This window comes from Notamacropus eugenii, chromosome 1 (genome assembly GCF_028372415.1).
Source record: "Notamacropus eugenii isolate mMacEug1 chromosome 1, mMacEug1.pri_v2, whole genome shotgun sequence".
In the NCBI taxonomy this organism is placed as follows: domain Eukaryota; kingdom Metazoa; phylum Chordata; class Mammalia; order Diprotodontia; family Macropodidae; genus Notamacropus; species Notamacropus eugenii.
The window spans coordinates 183,268,231-183,293,039 of record NC_092872.1 but is presented as its reverse complement, the minus strand read 5'-3'; the positions used below and the strand labels follow the sequence as shown (position 1 = coordinate 183,293,039).

General features: G+C 42.9%; 1 protein-coding gene and 1 pseudogene across 1 annotated transcript in view; one reads left to right on the top strand and one right to left on the bottom strand.

Annotated features, from left to right (window-relative positions):
• The window catches only part of SORCS3 (sortilin related VPS10 domain containing receptor 3), a 676,074-nt gene extending 664,699 nt beyond the window's left edge, over positions 1-11,375 (bottom strand). The window contains exon 1 of the mRNA XM_072621715.1: positions 9,806-11,375. Coding sequence (XP_072477816.1) covers positions 9,806-10,450 — 645 coding nt within the window. The 5' untranslated portion in view covers positions 10,451-11,375. The remainder of the gene's footprint in view (positions 1-9,805) is intronic.
• A 172-nt stretch (positions 11,376-11,547) lies between these two features.
• Positions 11,548-24,809, top strand: part of LOC140510322 (heat shock cognate 71 kDa protein pseudogene) — a 35,907-nt pseudogene continuing 22,645 nt past the window's right edge.

The following is a 24,809-nucleotide window of genomic DNA, read 5'->3' as shown; positions in this document are numbered from 1 at the left end:
CAGTAACCAACTTTAGCTCCCAATATACATCCCTTAAAGAATTCTCTACTCCAGCCTTTCAGGATCCCCATGCCAAGATCACCCCTCTCTTTTTACTATTAAGAGACACCCTGTTTTCCAGAGCTAAGGCCCAGCAAGTAAGCTGTGCCCTGAGCCTGACATAACAACAATCCTTTGCACTGACCCAGCAGATGAACTCTGCTGCTGCAAAATCCCAGAATTATTTCCAGCTCCAGCTGGTCTCCTAGCTTGGACAAACATGTCCAAGGACCCACGTTCCAGTCAAGCAGCCCTGCTATGAGTCAAACTTGTCACATGGTGGCTATTGCCATCATGGTCAGGGCTACAGCTCAGGGCAGAGCTATTGCTGTATGATTAAGGTCTGGCCACCCTGAAGCCGGTCTCCTAGAGGAAGCACTGATACATGTGTCTAGCTTCTCTCCTCCAATGGAATAAAGAAATCTTCTTGCTGATGACTGTTATTGGCCCTATCTTTTTTAGTTTGCTTTCATTTTATTTTATTTCCTAGAGTGAACTGTGGTTTTGATGACCTCTGTGAGCTCTGATAATGTTCAGTTAACTGTGGCTATACTAACCTGTGTGAGCTCTTCAGTATTTGTAGAGTTAACAGTGGTTACATAACCCTTGTGACTTTTTGGTCATTTGTTTTCTGATTTGACAAGCCAAACTGGTCTTTTCAACTGCCCACAAACCTCTCTGGCTACAAGGCTCAGCTTCAGACTCATCTATAAAGCTTTCCCAGGCTATTCCAATACACAGTAACCTCTCCTCCACTGAACTCAGAATTTACACAGTATGTATAGTGAATCTGGCAATTGATCCTCTACTACATCATGGCATCCCTTGTGTTATTGTTCAGCTTTCTATGTTTTGAGCTCCCAGAGGGCAGGAGTTGAGGTTTATAAAATTCCTACATACCCCCACAGTGTCTACCACAGGATTTTATTTACAATAAGAACTCAGTAAAGGTCTGTCTGTTCTATTTTGTTTGAAGATCCAACCACTGAGAAAGATAATGATATGGCAATGATTTACCATTCCTTCCCTCTGTCTTAAGACCATGCGGGACTACTGCTTGTCTCAGTGAAAAATGACAAATAAAATAATAAACCTGGCGTATAGTCTCAATTTTCCTGGAGTGGCAATAATGAATATAGTGGAGAGAGCTCTGCACTTTGAGTCATGTCCTGGGGTCAGGGCCTTGCTTTGATTATTGATATGTGTGGACATGGTGCTGAACAAATCTCTCAGCCACCCTGGGTTTTAGTTGTTTTATCTGTAAAATAAAGATATGTGTATGAAATACTTCCACTACCCACCTCAAAGGGTTATAGGAGAGAAAGAAGCCATGCAAAGTTATAAACGCAAATTGCTATTGAAAGAAAAAGTCTGTCTATGATCTCCTTGAGGATCGTGACTCGTTCTCCTTCCACTGTAATCACCTATGATGGTTAAAAGCCTACAACTCAATTCAATTCAATTCAATTCAACAAGTTATTATTGAGGGACTGCTATGTGCCACGTATTTGTGTTAAGCAGTGTGGGAAATAAAAAAGAGGCATCCAATACTATATAGTTCCTACCCTCAATTTGCTCACAGTTTTAAGTAGCATATGACAATATATAATCAAGCACTAAACAGAACATGTTGGTCATACTCCAACATACTGGGGCTATAAATAGATTCTCCAGTCTTTATCCAGGACTGTTCTTCGAAACATACTGCCTGTTGATTGATGCCTAGAATTAAGCAGAATATAATCCAATCATGCTATAGACTACCTGTTTTTTCTCTCTTTTAAAAATTTTTATTGATGTATTTTGTTTTTACATTTTAAACATGTCTAGATTGCCTTGACTCTGTAAAAGTTCTGTTGTAAGAAAGTGAAACATAAAACTACAGAGACCACATCTGTAGCACTGTCCACTCCTATTTTTTAATTGTTTTCAATTAAATGAAATCTGTTTTTCTCCCTCCTACACCTTCACCCTACTGAAAAAAGACAAAATCCAAACAAATTTCTTATAACATACATAGTCAAGCAAAACAAATTCCCTTATTTGCTGCGTTCAAAAATATTTATGTCTCATTCTGCATCCTAAGTCTATCACCTCTTTGTCAGGAGGTAGGTAGTATGTTTCATCATCAGTCCTTTGGAATTATGGATAGTCATTATAGAGATCACAGTTCTTACAATTTCAATTAATGCCAATCATAGGACAGGAGAACTTTGGTGTCTGTGATGAAGGGAAAGGAATTAGTCAAAACTCTAACCCAAGGAAAGGGAGAATCTCACCTAAAGACAGACCTCCTGAAGCAAATGAAATGTCCTCAAATTGATTTGATCCCCAAAGTAGGAGAGATCTAGAACTCAACATTTGAGACCACAGCAATTAAAAAAATTAATGACATTTACGATGCTAGGGATGATAGGGACATATACTACTTATTACATGCATTCAGACCTGCATGTGAGAAAAAAAATCACTCTGGTAGCTAAGTACAGGATGGACTGAAGTGGAGACAGTTGAAGCAAGGAGACCAGTTTGAAGGCTACTGCAGTAGCTGAGGTAAAAGTATTCTAAATCAGGGTGGTAGCTGTGTGAGTAGAGAGCAGATTGATATAGATATAAAGACAGATATGTAATCTTATGAAGTAGAAATATAAGATTTGGCAACTAACTAACTATGTAGGGCAGTGCTGTCAAATTCTAATAGAAATGGGGCCCACTAAACTGCAGGTAATGATCCCTGGGGGCTGCATATTGACTTGGAAAACTCCATATTAATATTAACTAATTTATTATATTTTTATTTATTTGGTTAATTACTTCTCAATTGTATTTTAATCTGGTTCAGACTTTTTCTGGGAGAGAGTGTTGTGGGCCTCATGTTTAATATTTCTGATGTAGGGGAAGTAAGAGTGAAGAGGCATCCAGGATAATTCCAAGGTTGTGAGATTGAATCAATACTGCCCTCAAGAGTAATAAGGATGTTTGAAAGAGTGCAGCATGTGGGGGGAAACATGAGTTGTATGGAACAGGTTGAGTTTGAGATGTATATAGGACATACAGTGCAAAAGGTCCAAAAAAGTGTTGTTGATTTGGAACTATAGCTCAGGAGGGAGACTAGGACTGGATACAGTATGTGAATCATACACATAATTTAACTGAACCCATGAAAGCTAATGAGATCACCAAGTGAAATAGTAAAAACAAAGAAGAGAAGAGGAGCCAGGACAGAGCCTTGGGGGAGACCTACAGTTAGTGGGCATGAAATGAATACAGAGCCAGCAAAGGGAGACCAAGAAGGAACAGTCATAAAAATGGAAGAGCCAGAGAGAATCCTGTCATGAAAACCTAGAGACGAGTGTATCCAGAAAGAGGAGGTGGCCAACAATATCAAAGATGGCAGAAAGTTCAAGAAGGATGTGATTTGAGAATAGGACATCAAATTTGTCAATTAAGAGATTACTGGTACCTTTAGAGGAAGCAGTTTCAGATTAATGATGATGTCAGGGGCTAGATTTCAGAAGATTAAGTTTTTCTAATAGGTTTACCTCTGCTCTGATTGAAGAAGGAATTCATTCATTTAATCAAAAAAATACTTAATAAGTACCTTCCCAGCATTTATCACCATGCCTAGAATGCTTATTAACTGGACCTATTATGTTCAGTCATGTGCTAAGACTTCATAAAGGATGTAGCATTCAACAAACATTTTAGTAAAGGCACTAATCAGCTAGATCATCTCCAACATGTGACCAGTGTTGTGAGGCACCTTGAAACTTAGACCTTGGCACATACTAAATGCCTAATCAATGTTCACTGATTTATTGATTGATTGATTTCTGCAGTTTGAAGGAACTGAGAGAGTACATCTTAGAAAAGAGAAGATTTATGGGAAACATTATCACTGGATTTAGCTAGGTGGCATAGGGGATAGAACACTGGCCCTGGAATGAGGAAGACCTGAGTTCAAATCCAGCCTCACACCCGTACTGGCTGTGTGACTCTGGGCAACTTACTTATCTTTCATTTGCCTCAATTTCTTCATCTGTAAAAGGGAAATATTCATAGCACCTACCCCTCAGGGTTATTGTGAAGATAAAATGAGGTAATATTTGTAAAGCACTAGGCATACAGGAGACACTGTAAATGTAAAAGTTATTATTACTATTTTTATCATCATCACAGTCTTCATATACTCAAAGGACTATCATGTATGGCCTGGATTAAATTTATTGTTTGGCCCCAGAAATCAGAAATAGGAACTATTGCATAATAGTTTCAAAGAAGCAGGTTCTGGCTCAGTATAAGGAAGAGCTTTTTAATAAGTAGAGTTGTCCAACAAAAAGAGAAAGACCAGCAACAGAATGAGTAGCTTTGAGTGGCAGCAAATTCCCTGTTACTGGTAATCTTCAGTCAGCCACTAGATAACCACAGGAATGCTGGAGAAGATATTAATCTACCATTCATGACCTCTAAGATCCCCTTCAACTCTTAGATTGTGATTGAGTGCTCAGGATACACAAGGCTTCCCTCAAACCCATAAGCACAAGACATAACCCCATTTGCTGCCACTTCTCAATTTCCATAATAAAATGGGATAGCACAAATAATGTTAATTGAGATAATCTAAAAATTTCTCATTGGCCATACATTTCAAATGTTCCTCCAACCAGACTTTTGCCAGAACTAATCAAAATTATTTGAGGGGTCTCTTGTCCATCCACCATTTAAGAGAAGTTCAAATGAGTGGAAAATCATCAGGTAAGATAGGAACTCAGTTTACTTTTCTGGTCCTTGTCGGTTCTTGGATAAACTGCTTACCTCAGGTTTTCCCATCACAGGTTATTTAGTTTATTTTCTTGTTCTTTAAGGGATAAGACTGGTCTCACAGATTAATGAGCACTGGAGTAACTCTGGTCATTTTAACTGATGTTTGAAGTCCAAAGAAAATAGCCCCTCCAACTTCTTCTCTCCCTCCTTCCTACTTTGAGCTTTCACTTAACCCAACATTGTTGGAAAGACCACTTTCCAATTGCCTTCCTTTGCCAACAATAAAGCTGATTCCAGCTATTCCATTTCTGCAACCATTAGCAGGGACTCCCACTTAAAGTAGTTTGCAACTTCTATTTGCATTAAAATTGCTGTAGAAACCAAGGAGGAAATATTATTCTTGTTTTCCAGTTAAGCCAATGCATTGGATGAAATTGACAGCCCTGGGGACAAACTGTCTTAGGCCAGCTCCCCTACCCCAGGGGTGCCCCTCGCTTCCCGCCTGACCAGAGGGAACACAGCTATCAGAAGCAATTAGTGTTTCAATATTCCACTTTATTTCCCAGAGATATCTTAGCTGAAATGGTTCCCCTTGTAATATTAATTAAAAACAGATTTTTTTGGCATACTCCTGAAGAATGGTTTCTGTGGCAGGCAGGCTTCATTATTAAGTCTCCAAGAAGGAAAATGCATTAAGATATTGTGACATCAGTACTGTGCACAGGGGCGAGGAGGGCTGGATAATCCAGCCAAAAGCTATTTGAAAAATCTGTTTGGGAGTTGCAATTAGAATATTCACCCAGTGAATACAATTAATCTGATCAAACTTGTCACTATTTTTGCACATCAGGAGTAAATATTTTAGCGCACAGTCCAGCTGAATTAGTTGAGTGTGGGAGACTATCTAAGAGAAACTGTATTTCCTCTATCTCCTAAGAGACTGCTCCCAGGAGGAACTGAGGCCTGACAGCCACGTGTAATTATCAATATCCTCTTCATTTTTCCTACCAAGGTGTATTTGTCAGTGTCTTAATTGAAATCTGTGCATAGTACTGTGCAATGTGAAATTCACCAACACTGAGGTGAACATCAAAGAGTCAATGGTTATGGGAAAATATGGCATTCTCACCAGTTTGCTGGGGGGATGGGGGAGGGACAGGGAAGAACAAGGTGCTAGGGATGTTTTTAGGAAGAAAAGAAATAAAGAGGAAGGCCAAGCTTGCCTTCATAACCTCTCATTCTCAAGAATCATTTGCCTACCCACTAAGCAAGGAGATGCCAGTTGGAAGAAATGAGAAAAGCTATGTGATTTTGTTTCCATATAAGCTTTACAGACAGGGTCCATGTTCCACAAGGCAAATGTGTAACACTCCTAAATTCATCAAAGGGATCCCAGGTCCAGGAGACTAGGGGCATGTGGAAAGGACCTCAGATCCCTTCTTCAGAACTGAGTCCCCCATTAACATATTCTCAATCTCATACTCTCTCTCTCTCTCTCTCTCTCTCTCTCTCTCTCTCTCTCTCTCTCTCTCTCTCTCTCTCTCTCTCTCTCTCTCCCCTTCCCCTATCTTCCCTTCCTCATTTCTACCCTCCCCTTCTTTCTTCTCTCCCTCTCCTTTTGCCTCCTTCCCCACTATATCTCTCCTTCTTCCCTCTCTCCCACTTCCCTCTACAAGAGTAAATTAATAATGGATAAAAAAAAGATCAAGGGCTGGAGCCCGTTCCCCTTTATATGCCACCCTTCCCCTTTCCTCCTCTGCTAAAGACTCCTTTCTCCTGCCCCCCCTCAAAAGGAGGCCAACCTGAGATAGTAGAAGCAGAGGCTCCCTCTCCTGGGGCTTTGAGGTTCCCTCTAGTATAACTAGCTCCAGTGACCCTCAGCAGTGATCCTCCTCTCCATTCTTTTTTACTTCTCTCTTTCTCTCTCCTTCTTTCAATCCCACTCAGAACTGACACACTGATATTTCTACAATGGAACCCAACATTCCCACCTTACAGATGAGGAGTCAAGTCAGTGAGGCTGAAGGTATTTGCATCAAGAACAGGAAGATCTCTATATTTGGTTAAAAGAGGACTAGTGGCCTTCCTGGAGAAGGAAATGTTTAACTCTTTGAAAACTGAAATGGGAGCTGGAATTCTCCATATCCTTTTGAAAATAGCTCATGCTAGATATCTTCCAGCTATGCTATTTCCTTTTTCCCTTTATATCGATGAAGAAGACAGTTTCATGTGGGCTCATAATAATCCATAAGCCTCACAATGATTTTTATTTACAGTATCTATTTTTTCCCTGACTGGGAGCCAGTTAAACAATCCAAATCATCCTTTGCAGCTTTCTTTCCCTGAAAACTACCACAGGCAAGGGAATAGTTTTCCTATTCTCAGATCCACTTAGTCTCTCATAGACTCTTACAAGTATGCACTTGTGCTATCTGAAAATCAGAACCAAAAGAACCACATTCCTACTTGAAAGCTTCACAAATAGTACTCCTAGACCCCAAAGGTGGGCAAGCCTGGGCCCCAATATGTGCTTATGACTTTACTATCTTTTTTCCTGACCCAATATGTTGAAGAAGAACTTAATGAATAAAGCTCTTCAGAACTGTTCACTGATATGAAAAACTGAATAGTCCCCTTGGTCTACAACTGGACCCAAGGGACTATTTCCCAGGGTGGTTTCCCAGGGTAATGCAGGTGAGCTGCTTGACTGCCTTGTTTCTAACCAGCTACACAGCTGGATAGACAGGTCTGCAGAGAGAGAATGCAGCATGGCATTTAATCAGTCTTCTCTGAAAATATTTCCTACAAATGGCAGTCTTCCAGGTTTTGTCAACTCACCAATCATATATGCTTTTAAAAATGGGTAGGTGGGTGGGAATGAAAAACAGTATAGTAGCTTTGCTTGTCCAATGGAGATATTAAGAGAAACAGACCCCTAGAAAGAATACTCCCTGCATAGCCTAAGACACCACACTCATATTGTGATAAAGTGTTAGACTTTTACACAAGTGGGACACTTCATTACATACACATACACACACACACACACACACACTCACTTCATTGTCTTCTAATAAAAACTGGGGGAAAGTTTGGATTTGTAGTCCCTCCTGTTGAACCATGCCTGGCTTTGACTGTCAATGTAACACTCATTAGCAGGCAGACACCAAGTAGCCAGCAGCCCCTCTCCAACACTGGAGAAACATATTTAGCCCCCATGGAACTTCAAGAGAACGCCATAGTCACGAGAAAGCAGACTGACAGGGCTGGTTAGAAAAAGAAATACCAAACTATTGCACTGGAAACCCAGACTGAGATCACCTTGTGCCTCATCACCATCCTTTTAAATCTGTACTTATTTCACAAATCCGGATCCAGGTCATTTACGTATCATTAAAAACAGCACCCAGCTCACAAGGAAATCAGCCCTCCGGTAAACACCACTCTGCAGAACCTCTCACTTTCATGTCACCCATACAACCCCATCCACTCCCAATTATAAATGATGGTTAAAAAAAGGAGAAAATTCCTAAAGGGAAGGCACAAAGGAATAGTCAATATTTTAAGGAGAGGGAGAGAACATCTCCTCTCACACCCCCACTCTCAACCCCCTAAAATACGTTTCCAACAAATGAGCCGATAGCGCCAGAAGCTTATATCTCAAATCATTCGCAAAAAATCTTTTTTTCAAACACGAACCCGAAACCAGAAAGAAGGGGAAACAGTTGTGTCAGGCTGGGATAAGGGGTGTACTTTAGTCTGTGGTGTTCCCAGTGGTCTTAGGAAGGGAGAAACGGGCCACTGGTAGAATTTGAGAACCCCGATTCTCCAAGACTTTAAGAATCAGGAATGCTGGGAGGACCAGCCCTCTGAACTAGAAGCGTCTTAGCATAGCCTGGACGCTGCAGCTGTCGCGGAGGGAGGGAAGTGTAGATGGGCTGGAGGTGGAGTGAGCGGGGGAGGGGGAGCCAGAGCTAGGGGGCTCAGAAGCGACATCAATGGCGCCACCTCCTGATGCTACAGGGTCCGGCCAAACGCAGCTATCCGAGGAAAGGAAAGGGGGCCAGCGGGTCAGGGGCCCCGACATCCTCCTCTCTAGCCTCAGTACCAGCGGCTGATTCGGGGAGGTGGAGGGGGAAGGGGGAGAAGACTAGCAAAGGTGAAGGGTATTCCTTGCAGCTCTTTTTTTTTCTTCCTTTCTTTTTTCCCTCCAGGGAGGAAGGAGAGATGGAGGCATTTTTCCTTTTGTGTTTCAAACTTTTATTCTGTCTCGCCTCCTGCCTAATCTCACCTAGGCTGTCCCTTAACCAGGGTTTGTCTAGGGCAGAGGATGTATCTTCTTGATCTCTTGAAACTGACACTGGAGGCCAGAGCGGAGTGGGGCTGGCCAGCCCCAGAAAGGGCAGGCTGGGGACGAGGTCCATCGCCCCTGCCCCTCCGGAATGAGGAAAAGCCAAGTCTGCGATCGTTGTCAGTCCGTCCAATCATGCCTACTCCAGATCCACACCGCACACTCGGGGAAACACACACATCTCACAATTGCACGCGCGCGCGCACACACACATACACACACACACACACGCACACACCTTGCTTGCCACCGCCCCGCCTGCTCAAAAACACTCACAGAGACCCCCACCCCGCACCCAGTCAATCCCTCAATCCTGGGGGTCGTTGGTAAACAAACGCACACGCCTTCCTCTCTCCAACTCAGCTAACCTGTTAGGCGTGCAGAGAAGGGGAAGGGAGAGACTGATCAAAGAGCCGGACAATCTAGCCTCTCCCAAAGTGGGGCGAGCAAGTCTCTGCTCTCCCTCTGCCAGCGTCCCGGCGTAACTGAGGGAGCCGGCCCCAAGCGCCGGCGGAGCAAGCTTAAGGACAGACTGAAAGGGGGATAGATGGGCAGGTGGAGAGAGAGGCATGCACACAAGCGGACAGACTAACACACAGGCAGACGGACAGACTCCATGTACACAGGCGAACAGGGAGGCACGGTACTCACGCTGCTGTTGTATCCGGACCAGTGCACCATGGCTTGGTTGTGCGCCGAGTCCCCGGTCAGGGCGAACGAGGTGCTGGTCAGTTTGAGCTCTTCTGCCGCCGCCCCCCGAGCTCTCGGCCCCCTCCCTTCTTCCTGGGAGCCCTTGGCCGGCGGCCGGCTTCCTCGCGATCCGTCCGCCGGGGAATTTCCCCGGCTGCCCCAGTGGGCCAGGGAGCCTGGGGGCTGCGCCCGGCGACTCCTCCTAGCCCCAAGCTTTCCTTGCGCAGCTGGAGAAGACCCCCCGAGCTCCACAAAACCGAGGCCCCAGGGCGCTCTCTCCTCCTGACCCCCAGCCGCCTCCTCCTCTTCCTCTTCTTCCTCCGCCTGGCTGCCACCGCCACCACCGGGATAAGACATCTCCTCCCGGGGCCAGCGCCCCAGACCCTCTCCTCTCCCCGCCTCCGGCTCCGGCCACTGGCCCGAGACTCCCCGCTGCGAGAACAGCGGCAGCTGGGGCTGTGAGGCGGGGGCACCGCCGCCGCTGCCGCCGCCGCCCCAAGTGATCTCGGCCCCAGCTAGGACCCAAGTAGAGAGGAGCAGGAGCCCAGTCCGGGCAATGGGCGCCCCCGGCCAGCCTGCGGGGCGCTCCGTGGCTGCCGCCTCCATCCCGCTGCGGCTCCCGCTGCTGGGCTGGCTGGTCGGTTGGCGCCGAGGTGCGGGGTCCGGCGTGGGGGGTAGGGGGGGAGAGAAATGTGCGCGCGCGTGTGGGGAGTGGGAAGGGGAGGGGGAGGGGGCAGGCGGGGGGAAGGAGGGTGTCTCCCGCCGCCTGGAGATCCTCAGCGCTCCTCTCTACTCTTCCTTTCTCTCTCTCTCTCTCTCTCTCTCTCTCTCTCTCTCTCTCTCTCTCTCTCTCTCTCTCTCTCTCTCTCTCTCTCTCCCTCCCTCTCTCTCTCCCTCTCTCTCTCCCTCTCTCTCTCCCTCTCTCCTCTCTCCTCTCTCTCTCCCTCTCTTCTCTCTCTCTCTCTCTCTCTCTCTCTCTCTCTCTCTCTCTCTCTCTCTCTCTCTCTCTCTCTCTCTCTCTCTCTCTCTCTCTCCTCTCTCTCTTCCAAAAAGGAGAGAAATAAATAAATACTACTTGGTGTTTAAAGGACAAAAAAGAACAGAAATCTCCCTGGCCAGCTGGAGGGGCAGGGAGAATAATAAGGGCCCACCCCAGCGGAGTCTGGAGTAGAGGGAGCTCGGGGAACACCTACAGCAGCTCTCCCCTTCCCCTAATCCAGGCTACACAACTCCTCTCCCTCCCCGACAGAGTTCCAGGTTGCTTCCTGTGCTATTCCGTGGGATTTCCCCCCTTGGCGCTGGAGGGGGAGGGATGGTGCAGGCGGTGGGAAGTGAGCGGGGTGGGGGAATGCTGATAGGGGAGGAGGAAAGTGTTTTTGAGCGAAACTATTCCCGTTTGAGGAGCTGAACGAGTGACTGAAGCAGCCTAGAGGGGGTGGAGCTGCTCGCGAGCCGAGCGCTGAAATCGACCCAGGAAATTCCACTCACCCAGGGGCGCCTTGCGGCCAGTCCGCCGCCCTCCATCCCCAGGCATCCCCGGGGATTTCAGGCGTAAAGGGGTGGGATGGGAGTGAAGCTGAGGATGCGTGTGTGTGTGCGTGTGTGTGTGTGTGTGTGTGTGTGAGAGTGAGTGCGTGCAGGTGTGTGTGCGCGAGCGCGAGAGCGCGGATGAGGACGAAATTTAGGTGTATGGATGCTCGTGTATGCGAGTGAGTATAGGATGTGTGTATCTGAGAAGGTGTATGAAGGTTGTACATGAGTGTGCACGTGGTGTGAACCGAAGTGGGGAGAAGGAACAGGTGAACGAGAGAGGAAAGGCAGAACAGTGGCTGTGTGCAAGAGGCCCCAACCGGTACAAGCTTGGTTCCTGCTCAGTCTAAACAAATCAGTTTGGGGGGTGGGGGGGGGCGGGGGAATGTCCGAGCTGGAAGACCTTTCCGTACCTCCACACTCTTCCCCCTAGACCCCACCGGCCTCAGGAGCCCCAACTAGACAGATTGTACAAGCCGACACAAACCTCTCTCGGAGGATTTTTACACGGTTCCTTTTTCTTAACCACACTGGGAAAAATGGAGGGAAAAAAGTGTGTGGGAGGGAGCGGAAAAATCTCAGACAGAGATAGAGTGACAGAGAGACCTATGGGGAGGAGGAGGAAGGGGAAGAGTAGGATCCTCCCTCCACTTTTTCTTGGTCCTCCTCAGAAACTGGAGGAGAAGTGAGGCTGGTGACCTGCACAGCCCTCCCTCACTCAAAACAAAGTCAAGTGCAAGTCATGTCATCTTTTCTCTGATGGCATGGTCTTCGTGGGCAATGAAGGACCAACACAAGGCCTGGCAAGGAATCCTGGACTCTTCCCTTGGATCTCTGAGAAGTCCCCATTCTGTCTCCACAGTCGCCTCCCCTTTTCCGGGCCCATCCGTTCTTCCCCAGAAAATGTAAAGCGCTGGTCTGTAATCCTCTTTTTCTCTGCCTTTCCAAAGGAGAGTTTCCTTCATTTAACGTTGTTCTTTTACAATGCATGTAAAGAGTTTGAAGGTAATAGCGCTGCCGTAGCCCTTCACTGGATTCTTCAGCACTAGAAGAGCCTGAAGACTGGGGACTTTGGCTAGAGTTAGGGTTAGTGGAGATGTAGGAGAGAAGGTGAGAGATTCTAGGTAAGATACTTCACCTAAAAAGCAGCAATGACAAGGCATTCCGACTCATCTTCGACAGAAGATGTTTCCTTTACTGTTGAAACTGGGTTAATTTCTACAATCCACTGAGATGAGAACAGCTTTGGGAAGGATAGACAAATGGGAATTACTATATTTGGGATTACAGAAGGGTTGGGTGAGAAGGGGATTTGGACAGCGAGGGAGGTATTAAAGAAACTCAAAAGAGTCAGGTTCTGATTAAGTATACTAACCCAGAATTCCCTTTACCTGTGTGGTTTCATGATTAAAATAAGTTGGCCTAAACCATCTCTAAATTCACTTCCAACCTGGAATTAGAATCATAGAATTCAAAACTAGAAGGGAGGAAAGACAGGGTAACTGATGAACGTAGTTGGAAAAAATTCTGAGCTGAGAGGTATCTTAGGTTCTGTTCACTAACACTACATTGCCTTAGGCTCTTCTCCCTTTCTGGGACTCAGTTCTCCACTCTGTAAAATATTAATATCTGGCATTTACATAAATTTGTGATTTCATCGGTGTAGGGATCTCCCAGACAAAGAAACTCCCTCTATTAATGCAGGTCCGCCCCTCTTTTGTAATTTGTAGTCTAAGACAGTTGTCTGGAGCCCTGGGATGTTTTAAGTAACTTGCCCAAGATTACACAGCCAGTATACATCCCAGGTTTTGAATGCAAGTACCTTCAGAGGCTAGTTGTCTATCCACTAGGCCATGATTTCTCTTAATAAGAGTTTAAAGTTTGTTTTAAAAAAAACTTCATATTTCTCATTTGATCCTCAACAATTCCATGAGATAGATACTTCAGAGATTATGATTTCCATTTTTTTACAAATGAGAAAATTGACTTCCTTGCTTGGCTCAAAACTCTAAGAGGTCCAGAGATAGTATCACAACATGATGACCTTCTAGGATTTTGTCTGGAATTGGGGGGGGGAGGGGGGAGGTTGCTTCTTTCTTGGACTGAACTATGGCAGTAAAGGAGTGAAGGAGTTTACAATCCCAGAGTCTGCCAGCGTCTATGATAAAAACTTGCCTTCGGTGCCCTGGAGGGGTGTAGGGGGGAGGGGAGGAAATACTGTTATGTAAGCGGACAGGGACGTCTGAAAAAAACACAGGAGAGGAATACTGAAAGTCTAGAAGATGTCCTGGTGTGTTGTGTTTAAATCTGAGAGTTCCCTGTAAGTAGAAAGAAAAGTTTATAAAAAGATTTGCGGCCCGTGTAGACAGACTAGATCCGCCTGAGCAATGCTGACTTGCCATACACAGGTCCCTAGCGCCCCTGCTGGGTACCGACAGCTCTGCAACGCAAGCTGGAGGCAGGGCAAGGGGCCTGGCTGGCTGGAGACCAGGATTCTTGGACTCTGGAGGTCGCAGAGAAACCGTTGCAAAAGAGAACTCCTTTCTTTGGGTATGAGTTGGAAGTATCTGGGACTGCCGGGTAGTAGATCAGACCAGAGCTTTCTGTGCAAAAGAACGTATTTTCACATGGTTAGGTGGGAGGAGAGAGGTTCTAATCTCATGGACTAAAGCCCTTGTAGATGCACCAGACTTGTCCACTATGTCCTAGTGAGCCCACTCTCCAGCTTCCACCCCTGAGGCCTCTCACCTCAAGGTCTGTGACAAGGACTGAGCAAGCCAAATTCTGCACGATCCAAAGGTGGGGGTGGGGCTGCGGCTGCAAGTAGAAAAGGGGAAATCTCAAGGGATTTAGAGACCTGAGATACACCTTAAGTTATCAAGAATAGGGAACAAAACTGATAGAGAAGGAACAGCTAATGTTTTTAGGATGAAATGGAGGAGAATGTGATGGGTGTTAAGCCACAGGAAGAGAGAGAATCCAGCAGGAAGGGATGGTCAGCAGTGCCATAGGCAGAAGAAAATTCAACTAGAATTAGAATTGACCAAAGGCAAAGGGATTTGGTGATTTGGATGTCACTGGCAACCTTTGATGGGGGCATTTTCAGTGGAATAGTTAAGGTGAAATCAGATGACAGGGCAATAAAGAGAGAATAAGCAAAAACTGGGACATCAATAAATAGGCAACTTTTTTTATTTCAGTACAACAATCAAAAGATAGCTTTAAGAAAAAATCTGGAGAGACCAGAGTATGTTGGTAATCAAAGGAGCCAGTGACAAGGGAAAGGTTGAAGATGAATGAGAGGTAAAGGATGATTACTCCTGAAGGAGGCTGAAGTGAAGAGGTTACAGGACACAGGAAGATGGATTAGCCTTAATGAGAGATTAAGGATACCTTAAGGGAAGGGATACCAAAGGAAAAGCAGAAAGAGTGGACGATGTGATTGAGCACCTTTCTGGAACAGAAGGAAATTGAGGGAACTTTCTTTGAATGGCCTCCGTCTTTCCAAGGAAATAGGTTAGTTCAATCTGCTAAAACTGAAGGGTGACGTACCTTTAGGGAGGAAGAAGAAAATGTCTGGGAAAGTCACTGAAGAATGAGATGCAGAGAAGAGAAGAAGGGTTGTCAAACAGTAGTGCAAGCCCGTATCAGGTTATACATAAACTTGAAGTGGCTCAAACCATGTCCATTTTTCACTTTCTTTGATGATATTTAGCAATCCAAGATTGGAGTAAAGAAACCAAATGGGTGTATCTAGGGATGGGATTATAAATTTGAGATCAGCAGAAAGTCAAGGAGCAAGTGACAACCATTGAAAAATTAAAATGGTAGAGCACAGGATTAAGGCTGTGAAAGGATACAAACCAAAGCTGCCCAGAGAAGGTTGAATGAAAGAGTAAAAATGAGTCAGAGACAAGGAGGTTAAGTGTGAGTTTAAGTCAAAGGTAGAAGAACAGGAGGTTGTGATCAGACAGTAGAATTTCCAAGTTCAGGATTTCTAAGAGGCAGCAAGGTTTAAGATATGGCTCTGCCAATAAAGGGAGGGGGGGAACTGAAGAAAATGAGCAATTGAGAAGTTAGGCTATTAAAGGAATTGTCCAAATGAATATTAGTCTGTGATAATGACAGTGACAGTGAATGGGATGGGAATGAAAAACTGTAAGCAAGATGCTAAATTAGGAAAGTTGGAAGGGTGAATTGAACTTCTGTAGATGGCAGCAATGAGAATGGGAAGAGGGTAGTAGAGAGTAAATAGATTTCAAAAAAGGAAAGTTAAGGAGGCAAGGAGTTGTGCAGGTAGAGAAAGGAATATTATCTGACTCTATCTCTGATCCTATGAGTTATCATGGTGGGAGAAATACCTTCCAAATGAGAGGAAGTCCAGGACTGTGATGTCCTCAGATAATAGTCATGTTTCAATTAAAGGAAGAAGGTGGAAGGGGTGTTGGTGAAAAATCATGAATGTAGGGGAATTTCTTGATAACAGAGTGGAGAATCCAAAATGCATCTTGGGGATGGATTAGAAAAGAAGTTCCCAAAATGAGGTATATGTGCCTCTATGGTGTGTGTGTTTGTGTGTGATATGTGTATGTATGTATATGTGTATGTATGTATATATGTATATACATACACATACATATATTCATATATTTGTTATTGTTCAGTCGCCTCAGTTGTGTCCAAGTCTTCATGACCCCATTTTGAGTTTTCCTGGCAAAGATACTAAAGTGGTTTGCCATTTCCTTCTCCAGTTCATTTTACAGATGAGGAACTGAGACAAGTAGGGTTAAATGACTTGCCCAGGGCCACTAGTAAGTGTCTGAGGATGTATCTGCACTCATGAAGATGAGTCTTTCTGATTCCAAACCCAGTGCAGCACCTAGCTACATGTTACACATGTATATATACATATATATTATGTATGTATGTAATAAGAACCTTGTCAGTGGGGTACAGGGATTATTTGACAAGTACCCCTATTATCCTATTAAAATATTTCAAAAGTAGTAGGGTAAAGTAAAAAGATACACCAAATAAAGTTTTACTTAGTGTAAAATTAATCAATTTTATTTCTTATATGTATATTCATGGGAAATGTTAAAATTTATTTTTTTTCATATTGAATAGGGATTATAGGAAATTTATTGAAAATCAAGGAGTAAAAAGACCAACAAAGACTGGGAACCCTTTGGTTATGAGATGAGTGATCTAGGATGAAGTAAGAATGAGGATTAGTAGGACTGATTAGAACAGAGATGTGGGAGAAAGAGGACATAGAATGGGCATGCAGTTTATATCATAAAACAATGAGAGTGGATGGCTGGAACTGGGCTATCAACATATGAGAGTAGCCTAATGCATCATGCTTTATCCAACATTAGAAATGAAATAAGGAGTTCTGTTGTTTTGGAGGATATCTACATTAAATCTTGCCCTCAAATATACTTTCTGCTCTCAGTGACAGTACTGTGGGGCTTCTAGGCTCCTGGGCAGGAGATTAAGGGGAGACTAATGCAAGGCCTGCACTTGACTTCCTTAAAGATAGGGCAATTTGGGTTAACCTCATTTTTTTTTGACAAATTTCTAGGTTGTCAGTTCAGAGAAACACCTTATATATAGCATGCCTGGATTTTAGCTATTTTGCTAAATTATTTTATTATTTTATTTCATAGTATTTAATCTTATCTTTTGGAAAGCTGGGTAGGTATGGATTGGATTATAATAGGTAGATTCAGAACAGAAGACAACCAAATGGCACCATGGATAGAGCACCAGATCTGGAGTCAGAAAGATCCGAACTCAAATCCAACCTTGGACACTTACTAATTGTGTGACCCTACACAAGTCACTTAACTTCTGTTGTCCTCTACTGTAGAAGGAAATGGCAAACCCCTCTAGTGTCTTTGTCTAGAAAACTCCATGGACAACATGATCCAAGTGGTCACAAAGTGGTACACAACTGAACGAATGAACAAAGATTCAGAACTTGTTAAACAAATGAGGACAAAAGTGATTATTTTGGGATTGATACCAATTTAGAGGGAGGGAAAAGGAAGTATGTAGTAGAATACCATGGTTGGCCCTTTTCTGTTCAACATTTGTTGAACAATGACTTGGATGAAGGCAGAGATTACATGCTTATCAAATTTTCAGTTGAGAGGAAGCTAAGAAGGATAGCCAACATTCATTGTAGACTCAAGACCCCCCAAAATCTCAGCAAATTAAAATTATGAACCAAGTCTTACAAAATGAAGTTAAATAAAGATGGTTCCAAGTCTTAGTTATGCAAGTTCAAAACAAAGGAAACACAACAAGCAGTAGCTCACGTTTGTGTGGCGCTTTAAGGTTTACAAAATGCCTCCCTCACAACTCACAATAGGCTGACTAGACAATGCTTCATATAAGGGCCTGAGAATACTGCAAACTCAATACCAGCCATCAGTACAACATGGCAGCCAACAAGGCTAATGCAGCCTTTGATAGAATAGAGCGTACAATGAGAAATGTTAGAGTGTCACTATAGTCTCCCCTGGTCAGATTGCATTTGAAATACTGGGTTTATGACTGGTCTCCACACTTTATATTTCATAGGACAACTAGGAAGGGACTTGAAGCCAGGTTACACAAAGATCAATGAAAGGAATTGGGATTTTCTCAGCCTGCAGAAGAGAAAACTTAGACTAGACATACTAGCTGAACTTACGAAAGTTCTTGCTGGGCTATTCTGTAAAAGAAAGATTAGACTGGTTTTACTTAGCACCAGAGAAATTGGAGAGAGATATATTCTACTAGTGTCATCTGGAGTAGAATGACCTGACACTGGAAGTTCCAGAGGTTTTCAAGTGAATGCTGGATGGTCATTTGTTAGGGATCTTGTAGAGAATGATTTCTTCTCAGGGAAATGGTTGGACTAGATTACCTCTGAGGTCACTTTCAGGTCAGCAGTACTATGATTCCTTGACTCTCCAGCTTTAAAAATGGGATCCGTTCTTATTGCAGGACCTAATGGGCATTGTAAATGTTCCTATTATCATGAATCACAGAACCACAGAATGGGAAAATTGGAAGGGACCTGAGATTTCTGCCTCATGAGTGAAAGGGCAGGATAGTGATTACAGCTAATTCTTCTATCTAGCCTCCACTACTTACATGGGAAGAATGAATCAGAGTGGTCAGGAGATTTAGGTCTGTAGGCAATACCTATATTGTACTTCCAAAGAGTGTAACTGTGTGACTTAGAAGGCTAAGCTTTCAAATTAATATGATTCCTGTTTTATCAGTAGGGGAAGTCATACAGGATATGCTCTATTGTTAACCTTGAGATTTCCCTAAAGTTCATCCAGCTGATAACCCAGTGTGGTTTGGGGCATGACAGCATGCCTCAAATAATATCACTTCAGGAAGTAGTGTTTCTTCCTCTCCTGTCACCATGCCCAGTGTACACACAGCCTTGGTAGACCATAGGACAAAATAATGTTCAGTAGCTCTTAACTTCCTGCAGAAGCATATCATTAGGAAGCTCATCCAAAGCCCCATGGAGACAATTATGGGTACTCTGTTAGTGGGCAGAGTACTCTGAAAAAATCAACAAAGTTGGGAGTTTTCATGTAGTCTGCTTGGAATATAATTCAAATAACTCAGTCTGTCATTCAGTTCCATAATTTAACTTTAGCTTATCTTTCCAGCCATTTCTCACACTATTCCATGCACATGGTCTATTATTCAATCAAGCTGTTTGCTGCAGTGCTATCCCACCTCCAAAACATCATAGGTTCTTGTTCTTCTGTATTGATAATGCTTTTTTGCTTATTGTTAATATAATTTTGCTTCTTAATGGGAAGATCTTCCCTATTCATTAATGGGTCAGTCCATTAAGGGGAGTTTGATTAGGGGAGATTTGTAGGAAGGCCCACACCTTTTGTTAATGAGGCACTGGTTCTCAAGCGTTGTGAAGCCCTCTTGCTCTGAAAAGTGCATAAATACTCTGAGGTGAGGTTTTACTTTGGGGCTTACTCTTTGGAAGTGTTTGTTTGGCCAGAGAAGACTCTGGGCAGCCACTAAGGAGCCCCCTGGCTTTGAATACTTAAATGTTGGTGCTTCTCTGTCTGTCGATCCATGATGTATGTATTGCTTATGTCAGACAGTTGGAAGCCATGTCTGTTGATCTTGATTTCTCTGTATTTTCTCTGAAGTTCAGGCTGCTGACGTTTTCTGCTGAATTAAGTGAATGATACATGGGCTCAACTGAAGTGATTGTTGACCCCTTAAAAGTTGCTTTCCTTTTAGAAAAGCAGATCAAAGAACCTGTGATAGCAGCCCCCTTCCCGACCCCCTTCCCAGTGTATGTCAGGGGTCCTTACTGTTACATCCTCCCTGCCAACAGATGAAGAAATTGAGGCAAACAGAGGATAAGTGACTTGCCCAGGGTCACACAGCTAGGAAGTGTCTGAGGCCACATTTTAACTCAGGTCTTCCAGGCCCAACATTCTATCCTCTACACCACCTAGCTGCCCTCTGCTCTTACCAAGCTGCCTGGGATGCTTTCCTCTACTTATCATCTCTTGCTATTGACATCCTACATATTCTTCAAGGTTCCGATCAAATGATACCACCACTTTGGAACCTTTCATGACCACCAACCAAATATGATCTTTTTTTCTATGAATTCCCATAGTATTTTGTTGGTATATCTCTTACAAACTTGTGTTTTATTTCATATTAGGGGGGTCCTCTATCTCTGTTACTACATTATAAGCTCTATGAGGGCAAAGACCATGTTTTACTCATTTTTGGTTTTTGTTTTTTTTTCTAGTGACCAAAGTAATGATTTGCTGTGAAATGGGGTAGTACAGTAAAAAATTAAAAAATTAACTATCCTTGGAGTCAGAAGACTGGCTCAGAGTCCTGATTCTGGAACCAACTAGGAATCACTTTGGGCAAGTCACTTCACTTCAGTTTCTTCCTCTGAAAAGTGGGGATAGTAATATTTATCTAGCCTCCCATACTAAGCTGTTTTCAGGAACAAATGAAATAGTGACTGAAAAAGTATAAACTGTAAAATCCCATACACATGCAAAAGACTGTTCTACTGGCCACGCAATGTTTATTGAGTGAATGAATATAAATGGGGAGCATTGCCTACCTATTGTCTAGAATTCTCAGTTACTGACTCATTTTAGCTTTGGAGAGTCAGCATGACAGAAAGGATGAAATGGAAAAGAGATAAAAAAAGGATGAAGAGAGATGAGGTTAAGGTGAAGGACAGATGTTTTTGTCTTTTCCTTTTTTTTCTGATTAGGGTTCTATCAGGTGGATTCTTATTTCTCAGAGAAAATATTTTCACTGGAAATGAAAGCATCCTACAGAAACCCTTGGCATGGGTAATGGGCTTGGCCAGAAGACAGCTCAAAGCTCTAGAGTGTTACTTTCAGTTTTCTCCCCTGCTTTCAAAAATTACCACCTGAGGTCATATCTTCTCCATATCTCAAAACAGCTGGAGAAACTGGATAAATGGTTACTGGAATAAGTGCCTAAAGCAGGAAGGCTGAGGTTGCCTTATTTGTTAGAAAAGCATTGGTTGGGGGAATCCAATAGGCTACTCAGAACAACTAAGTTTGGTCCTACCCCAGGACTTGGACCAGCTTGATGAGAGAGTTCTTATGGTTCTGCAGAACATAAATAAAGCAGAAATGAGTGATAAAGATCCATAACTACCCTAGTAGAATTTTATTCTTTCCTGGCTAGAGCATTTCCAATGAACTGTCCTCAAATCTCTGAAATAAAATCAGTTCTGATGCACATAACATTAATGTCATCTGGGCCACAACTCATTGTCTTATCCCATTCACACAAATAGATAGATCCATTCACACAAATTCATCGTTGTCAGTTACTAAGTTTCAGATCCATGATCCCTCCCCATACCTCCACATATCCTCTTTTCCTTTAAAGAGACTATTTAGGGAGTCAGACTGTACCATTCAGATATAGAACTGGTTACACGTCTTTTCTTCATTGCTCCCCAAATGTTGTTTGGGAGGACAGCAGGACCCACAGCCACAACTCATGAGCCGAGTTAACAACAGAATATAACTGTTGTCTACCTAATTACCTACCTAGACATTCTCTGAAGTCCCACAAACTAAGGGTAAACTCAGTCCTGCTGGGTACCCTATCTTCAGATGCCTACAAACCATTGGTACTGACTCAGTCATGCTATGGCACTCACTTTCTACATCACTGCCATCACATTTTCCACAATGGTAGCACTCTGTCCATACTCTGACCATAACACTATCTATCCACATTCATTCCATTTTTCTCATACTCCATTCATAACACATTACTCCAGAAATATTGATAGGCTAGTTCTAGTACCACCATGCCAAACAATGATCCCTAGTGTTAAAGGAAGTGCTGTTGTTCAGTCATATCCAACTCTTTGTGACCCCATTTGGGGTTTTCTTGGCAAAGATACTGGATTGGTTTGCCATTTCTTTCTCCAGCGTATTTTACAGATGAGTAAACTGAAGCAAAGAGGGTTAAGGGACTTGCCCAGGGTCACACAGCTAGGAAGTATCCAAGGCTGGATTTGAACTATGGAAGATGAGTCTTTCTGACTCCAGGCCAGGTACTCTATTGTTTGTGCCACCTAGTTGCCCTTCACACAGAGTAGACACTTAAAACATGCATGTAGGATTTGGATTAAACCAAAATGTGTTTGTACTTTCTCATAGAAAAGTAATTAAAGAGTATAGGCAGTTCTCAGTCTCCTTCACCTCCCATGGTACTTTTTGCCTTTCATATCAGATGTCCCCAGAGTCTAATGGTCTACAATCATAGAATGGTATTTTTTGTTAAATGATTTAATGAAATCTAGGTGAACTATATCTGTGGCATTCCCCTGACCCCACCAGCCTAGGAATATTGCTTTTTTAAAAAAAGGAAATAGTTATTGATAAAGTATTCTTTATTACCTGATTGTTATTGGTGGTGGTAGTGTTATTTTTTTTGTGTGTGTGTGTGTGTGTGTGTGTGTGTGTGTGTATGTATGTGTGTGTTTCAGACTGGATCTCCCTATAAGTTGGAAGTACATTGGCCTGATCCCACTATCCACAATTGCCTATTCCCATTTCTGACCTGGGCCACTTCATCTCTCCTTAGCTAACATGGTACCAAGCGCTCACAATATTGATGCCAGACTTAGTATAGGGTACCTAATCAGTTTGGTCCCTACTATATTTCAGAACTCCAGAACTCAAGCTGATCAGCCTCTGCTTCCCTAGCAGAAGAGATTATCGGCACAAGCTACGATACCCAGTTTATTATCTGTTTTTGATGAATCTCTGCTGTCTCTAAGTGGTAGCTTCTTTCTTTTCTAAAAATGAAAAACCACCTTTCTAAGAATACCTTCTAGAACCTTGACAGGGATTGAAGTCAACCTCACTAGCATCTATCTTCTGGCAGAACACCAGTGCTAGATATGTCAGTCTCTTCTCTGGGCTTGCTTTCCCTCTTAATTACCTTCTTCAGGCTGCCTTCTCAACAAGTAAACACAAACCAGTAAAGGCTGGTTTATTTATAATATTTACGTGATAAACATTATTTATAATAGCAGATATTTAAAACAAAAAAAGGTAGACAAAATGTTACCTCCCAGAGGGAAAGACTTCAGAGTACATGCAGTTTGCAAAACTCCATGGTGGAACCCGAACAAAATTAAAAAGTAATTGGGAAATAAAACATACAAAAAGATAGTAGAACATAGAAAACTTTCATTTGTGGTTTTCTAAGTCAATATGCAGCCCACCCGGACCTGTTTGATACCACTGCCCTAAAGGAAATCAAGGTTAGAAAAGATACAAGATCATCTCCTTAGGCTACATCATGGGAGGAGAAGATTAGTGGGAGAGGGATTTGGATTTCAGCCAGAGTATCTTTCCTTATGTGGATAGCCTGGGCAATCTTACTCCCAGCAAGGCTGACTTTTAAAAGCCACAAAGGATTGCTATCTTACATAAGCAAAACAAATCTTTTGATCTTTTTTGAAAAACTGGCTCTTTGATTTTACACATCCAATCTATCACCATTCTACCAAGAAGTAGAGACATGATTCACCATTACATTTCCGATGTCATGATTTGATTGGTTATCAATGTGATCCTGCTTCTGAAGTCTTTCAGTGTTGTTTTCCTTTACTTTTCTTTGGTCATTATGAAAATTGTTCCTTCAATTCTGCTTACCTTGTTGTGTTCATTCCTTTCCAACTCTGAATTCGTCATACACATCATTTTTATGACTCAATAGTATTCTATTATTTCCCTGCACTACAGCTAATCCGTCACTCCCCAGTAAGTGACTACCTACTTTCCAATTCCTTAAAACTATGAAAATGTACCTCTATAATTATTTTTGTATATGTGAAGGCTTTCCCCTCTGTCTTTGACCTCTCTGGGATACATGCTAAGTAGAAATATCCCTGGAATAAATGGTATATATATACTTTAATGACACTCCAAATTATTTTCCAAAATAGTTAGAAAAATTCACAGCTCCACCACTGGTGCATCTGTATGCCCATTTTCCCCCTGCATGAACCATTTTCATCTTTCATCATCTTTCTGCACTAGTCTGGTAACCACTAATGAGAGCTGAACTCAGTACAGTCTATAGATGGGTATCTGAAATTGTGTTCTGAGGATCCTACTTGCATCTAGCAGTAGATGCAAACCAAAGAACAAATAGTCTTTTCATAGTAGTTAAGGTACTGGGCAAATCTCACACATAAACATAAAAGCTTCTTAATAACTTGATAAAAGAGGTGGCAAGTTTGAATTCTGATAAATGGTCCCCAATTTAATATTTTATGCTTAATTTCACTAAGTCTGAGACTAGGTATTTAATCCGTAGAAAAGAAGTCCAGCCTGATTATCCTCTGTAGCCAAGTTTAAGACAAGGGAAGCTAATTAACTAAAAAAAAATCTAGTCTAAGTCTGAAAGTACAGGAGAAAACTTGGTTCAGTCTTGCTCTGAAAAGGCATCAATTTGAAATGAACCTGCATCTGATCAGCTCAGGAAGAATACAACACTTTGAAATGACAAAACCCAAGCCCTTTTAAGTATCTTACCATAGTCTTGGGTAGTACCTCCATTCTCATCACTAAGGAATACAGCAAGGACAGGGGTATTCATCAATGAAGTGGGGTGTGTGGAACAGAGAGAGTTAAGCTGCAGTCTCCAACCTAGGAAAAAGAGCCATGCTGATAACACTCAAAACATGCATGAGGCCAAGCCAGAGTTGAACTCCTCTCTATCCTCCTCTCTATGAGCATGCAGAGAATAAAAAGTGTAGCTCCTGCTAGTAACATAATTATTTTAATTAAAATTTAGGGGGTCAGGAAAGCCAATTCTAAATGTCAGATTTCCAGTGACGTGT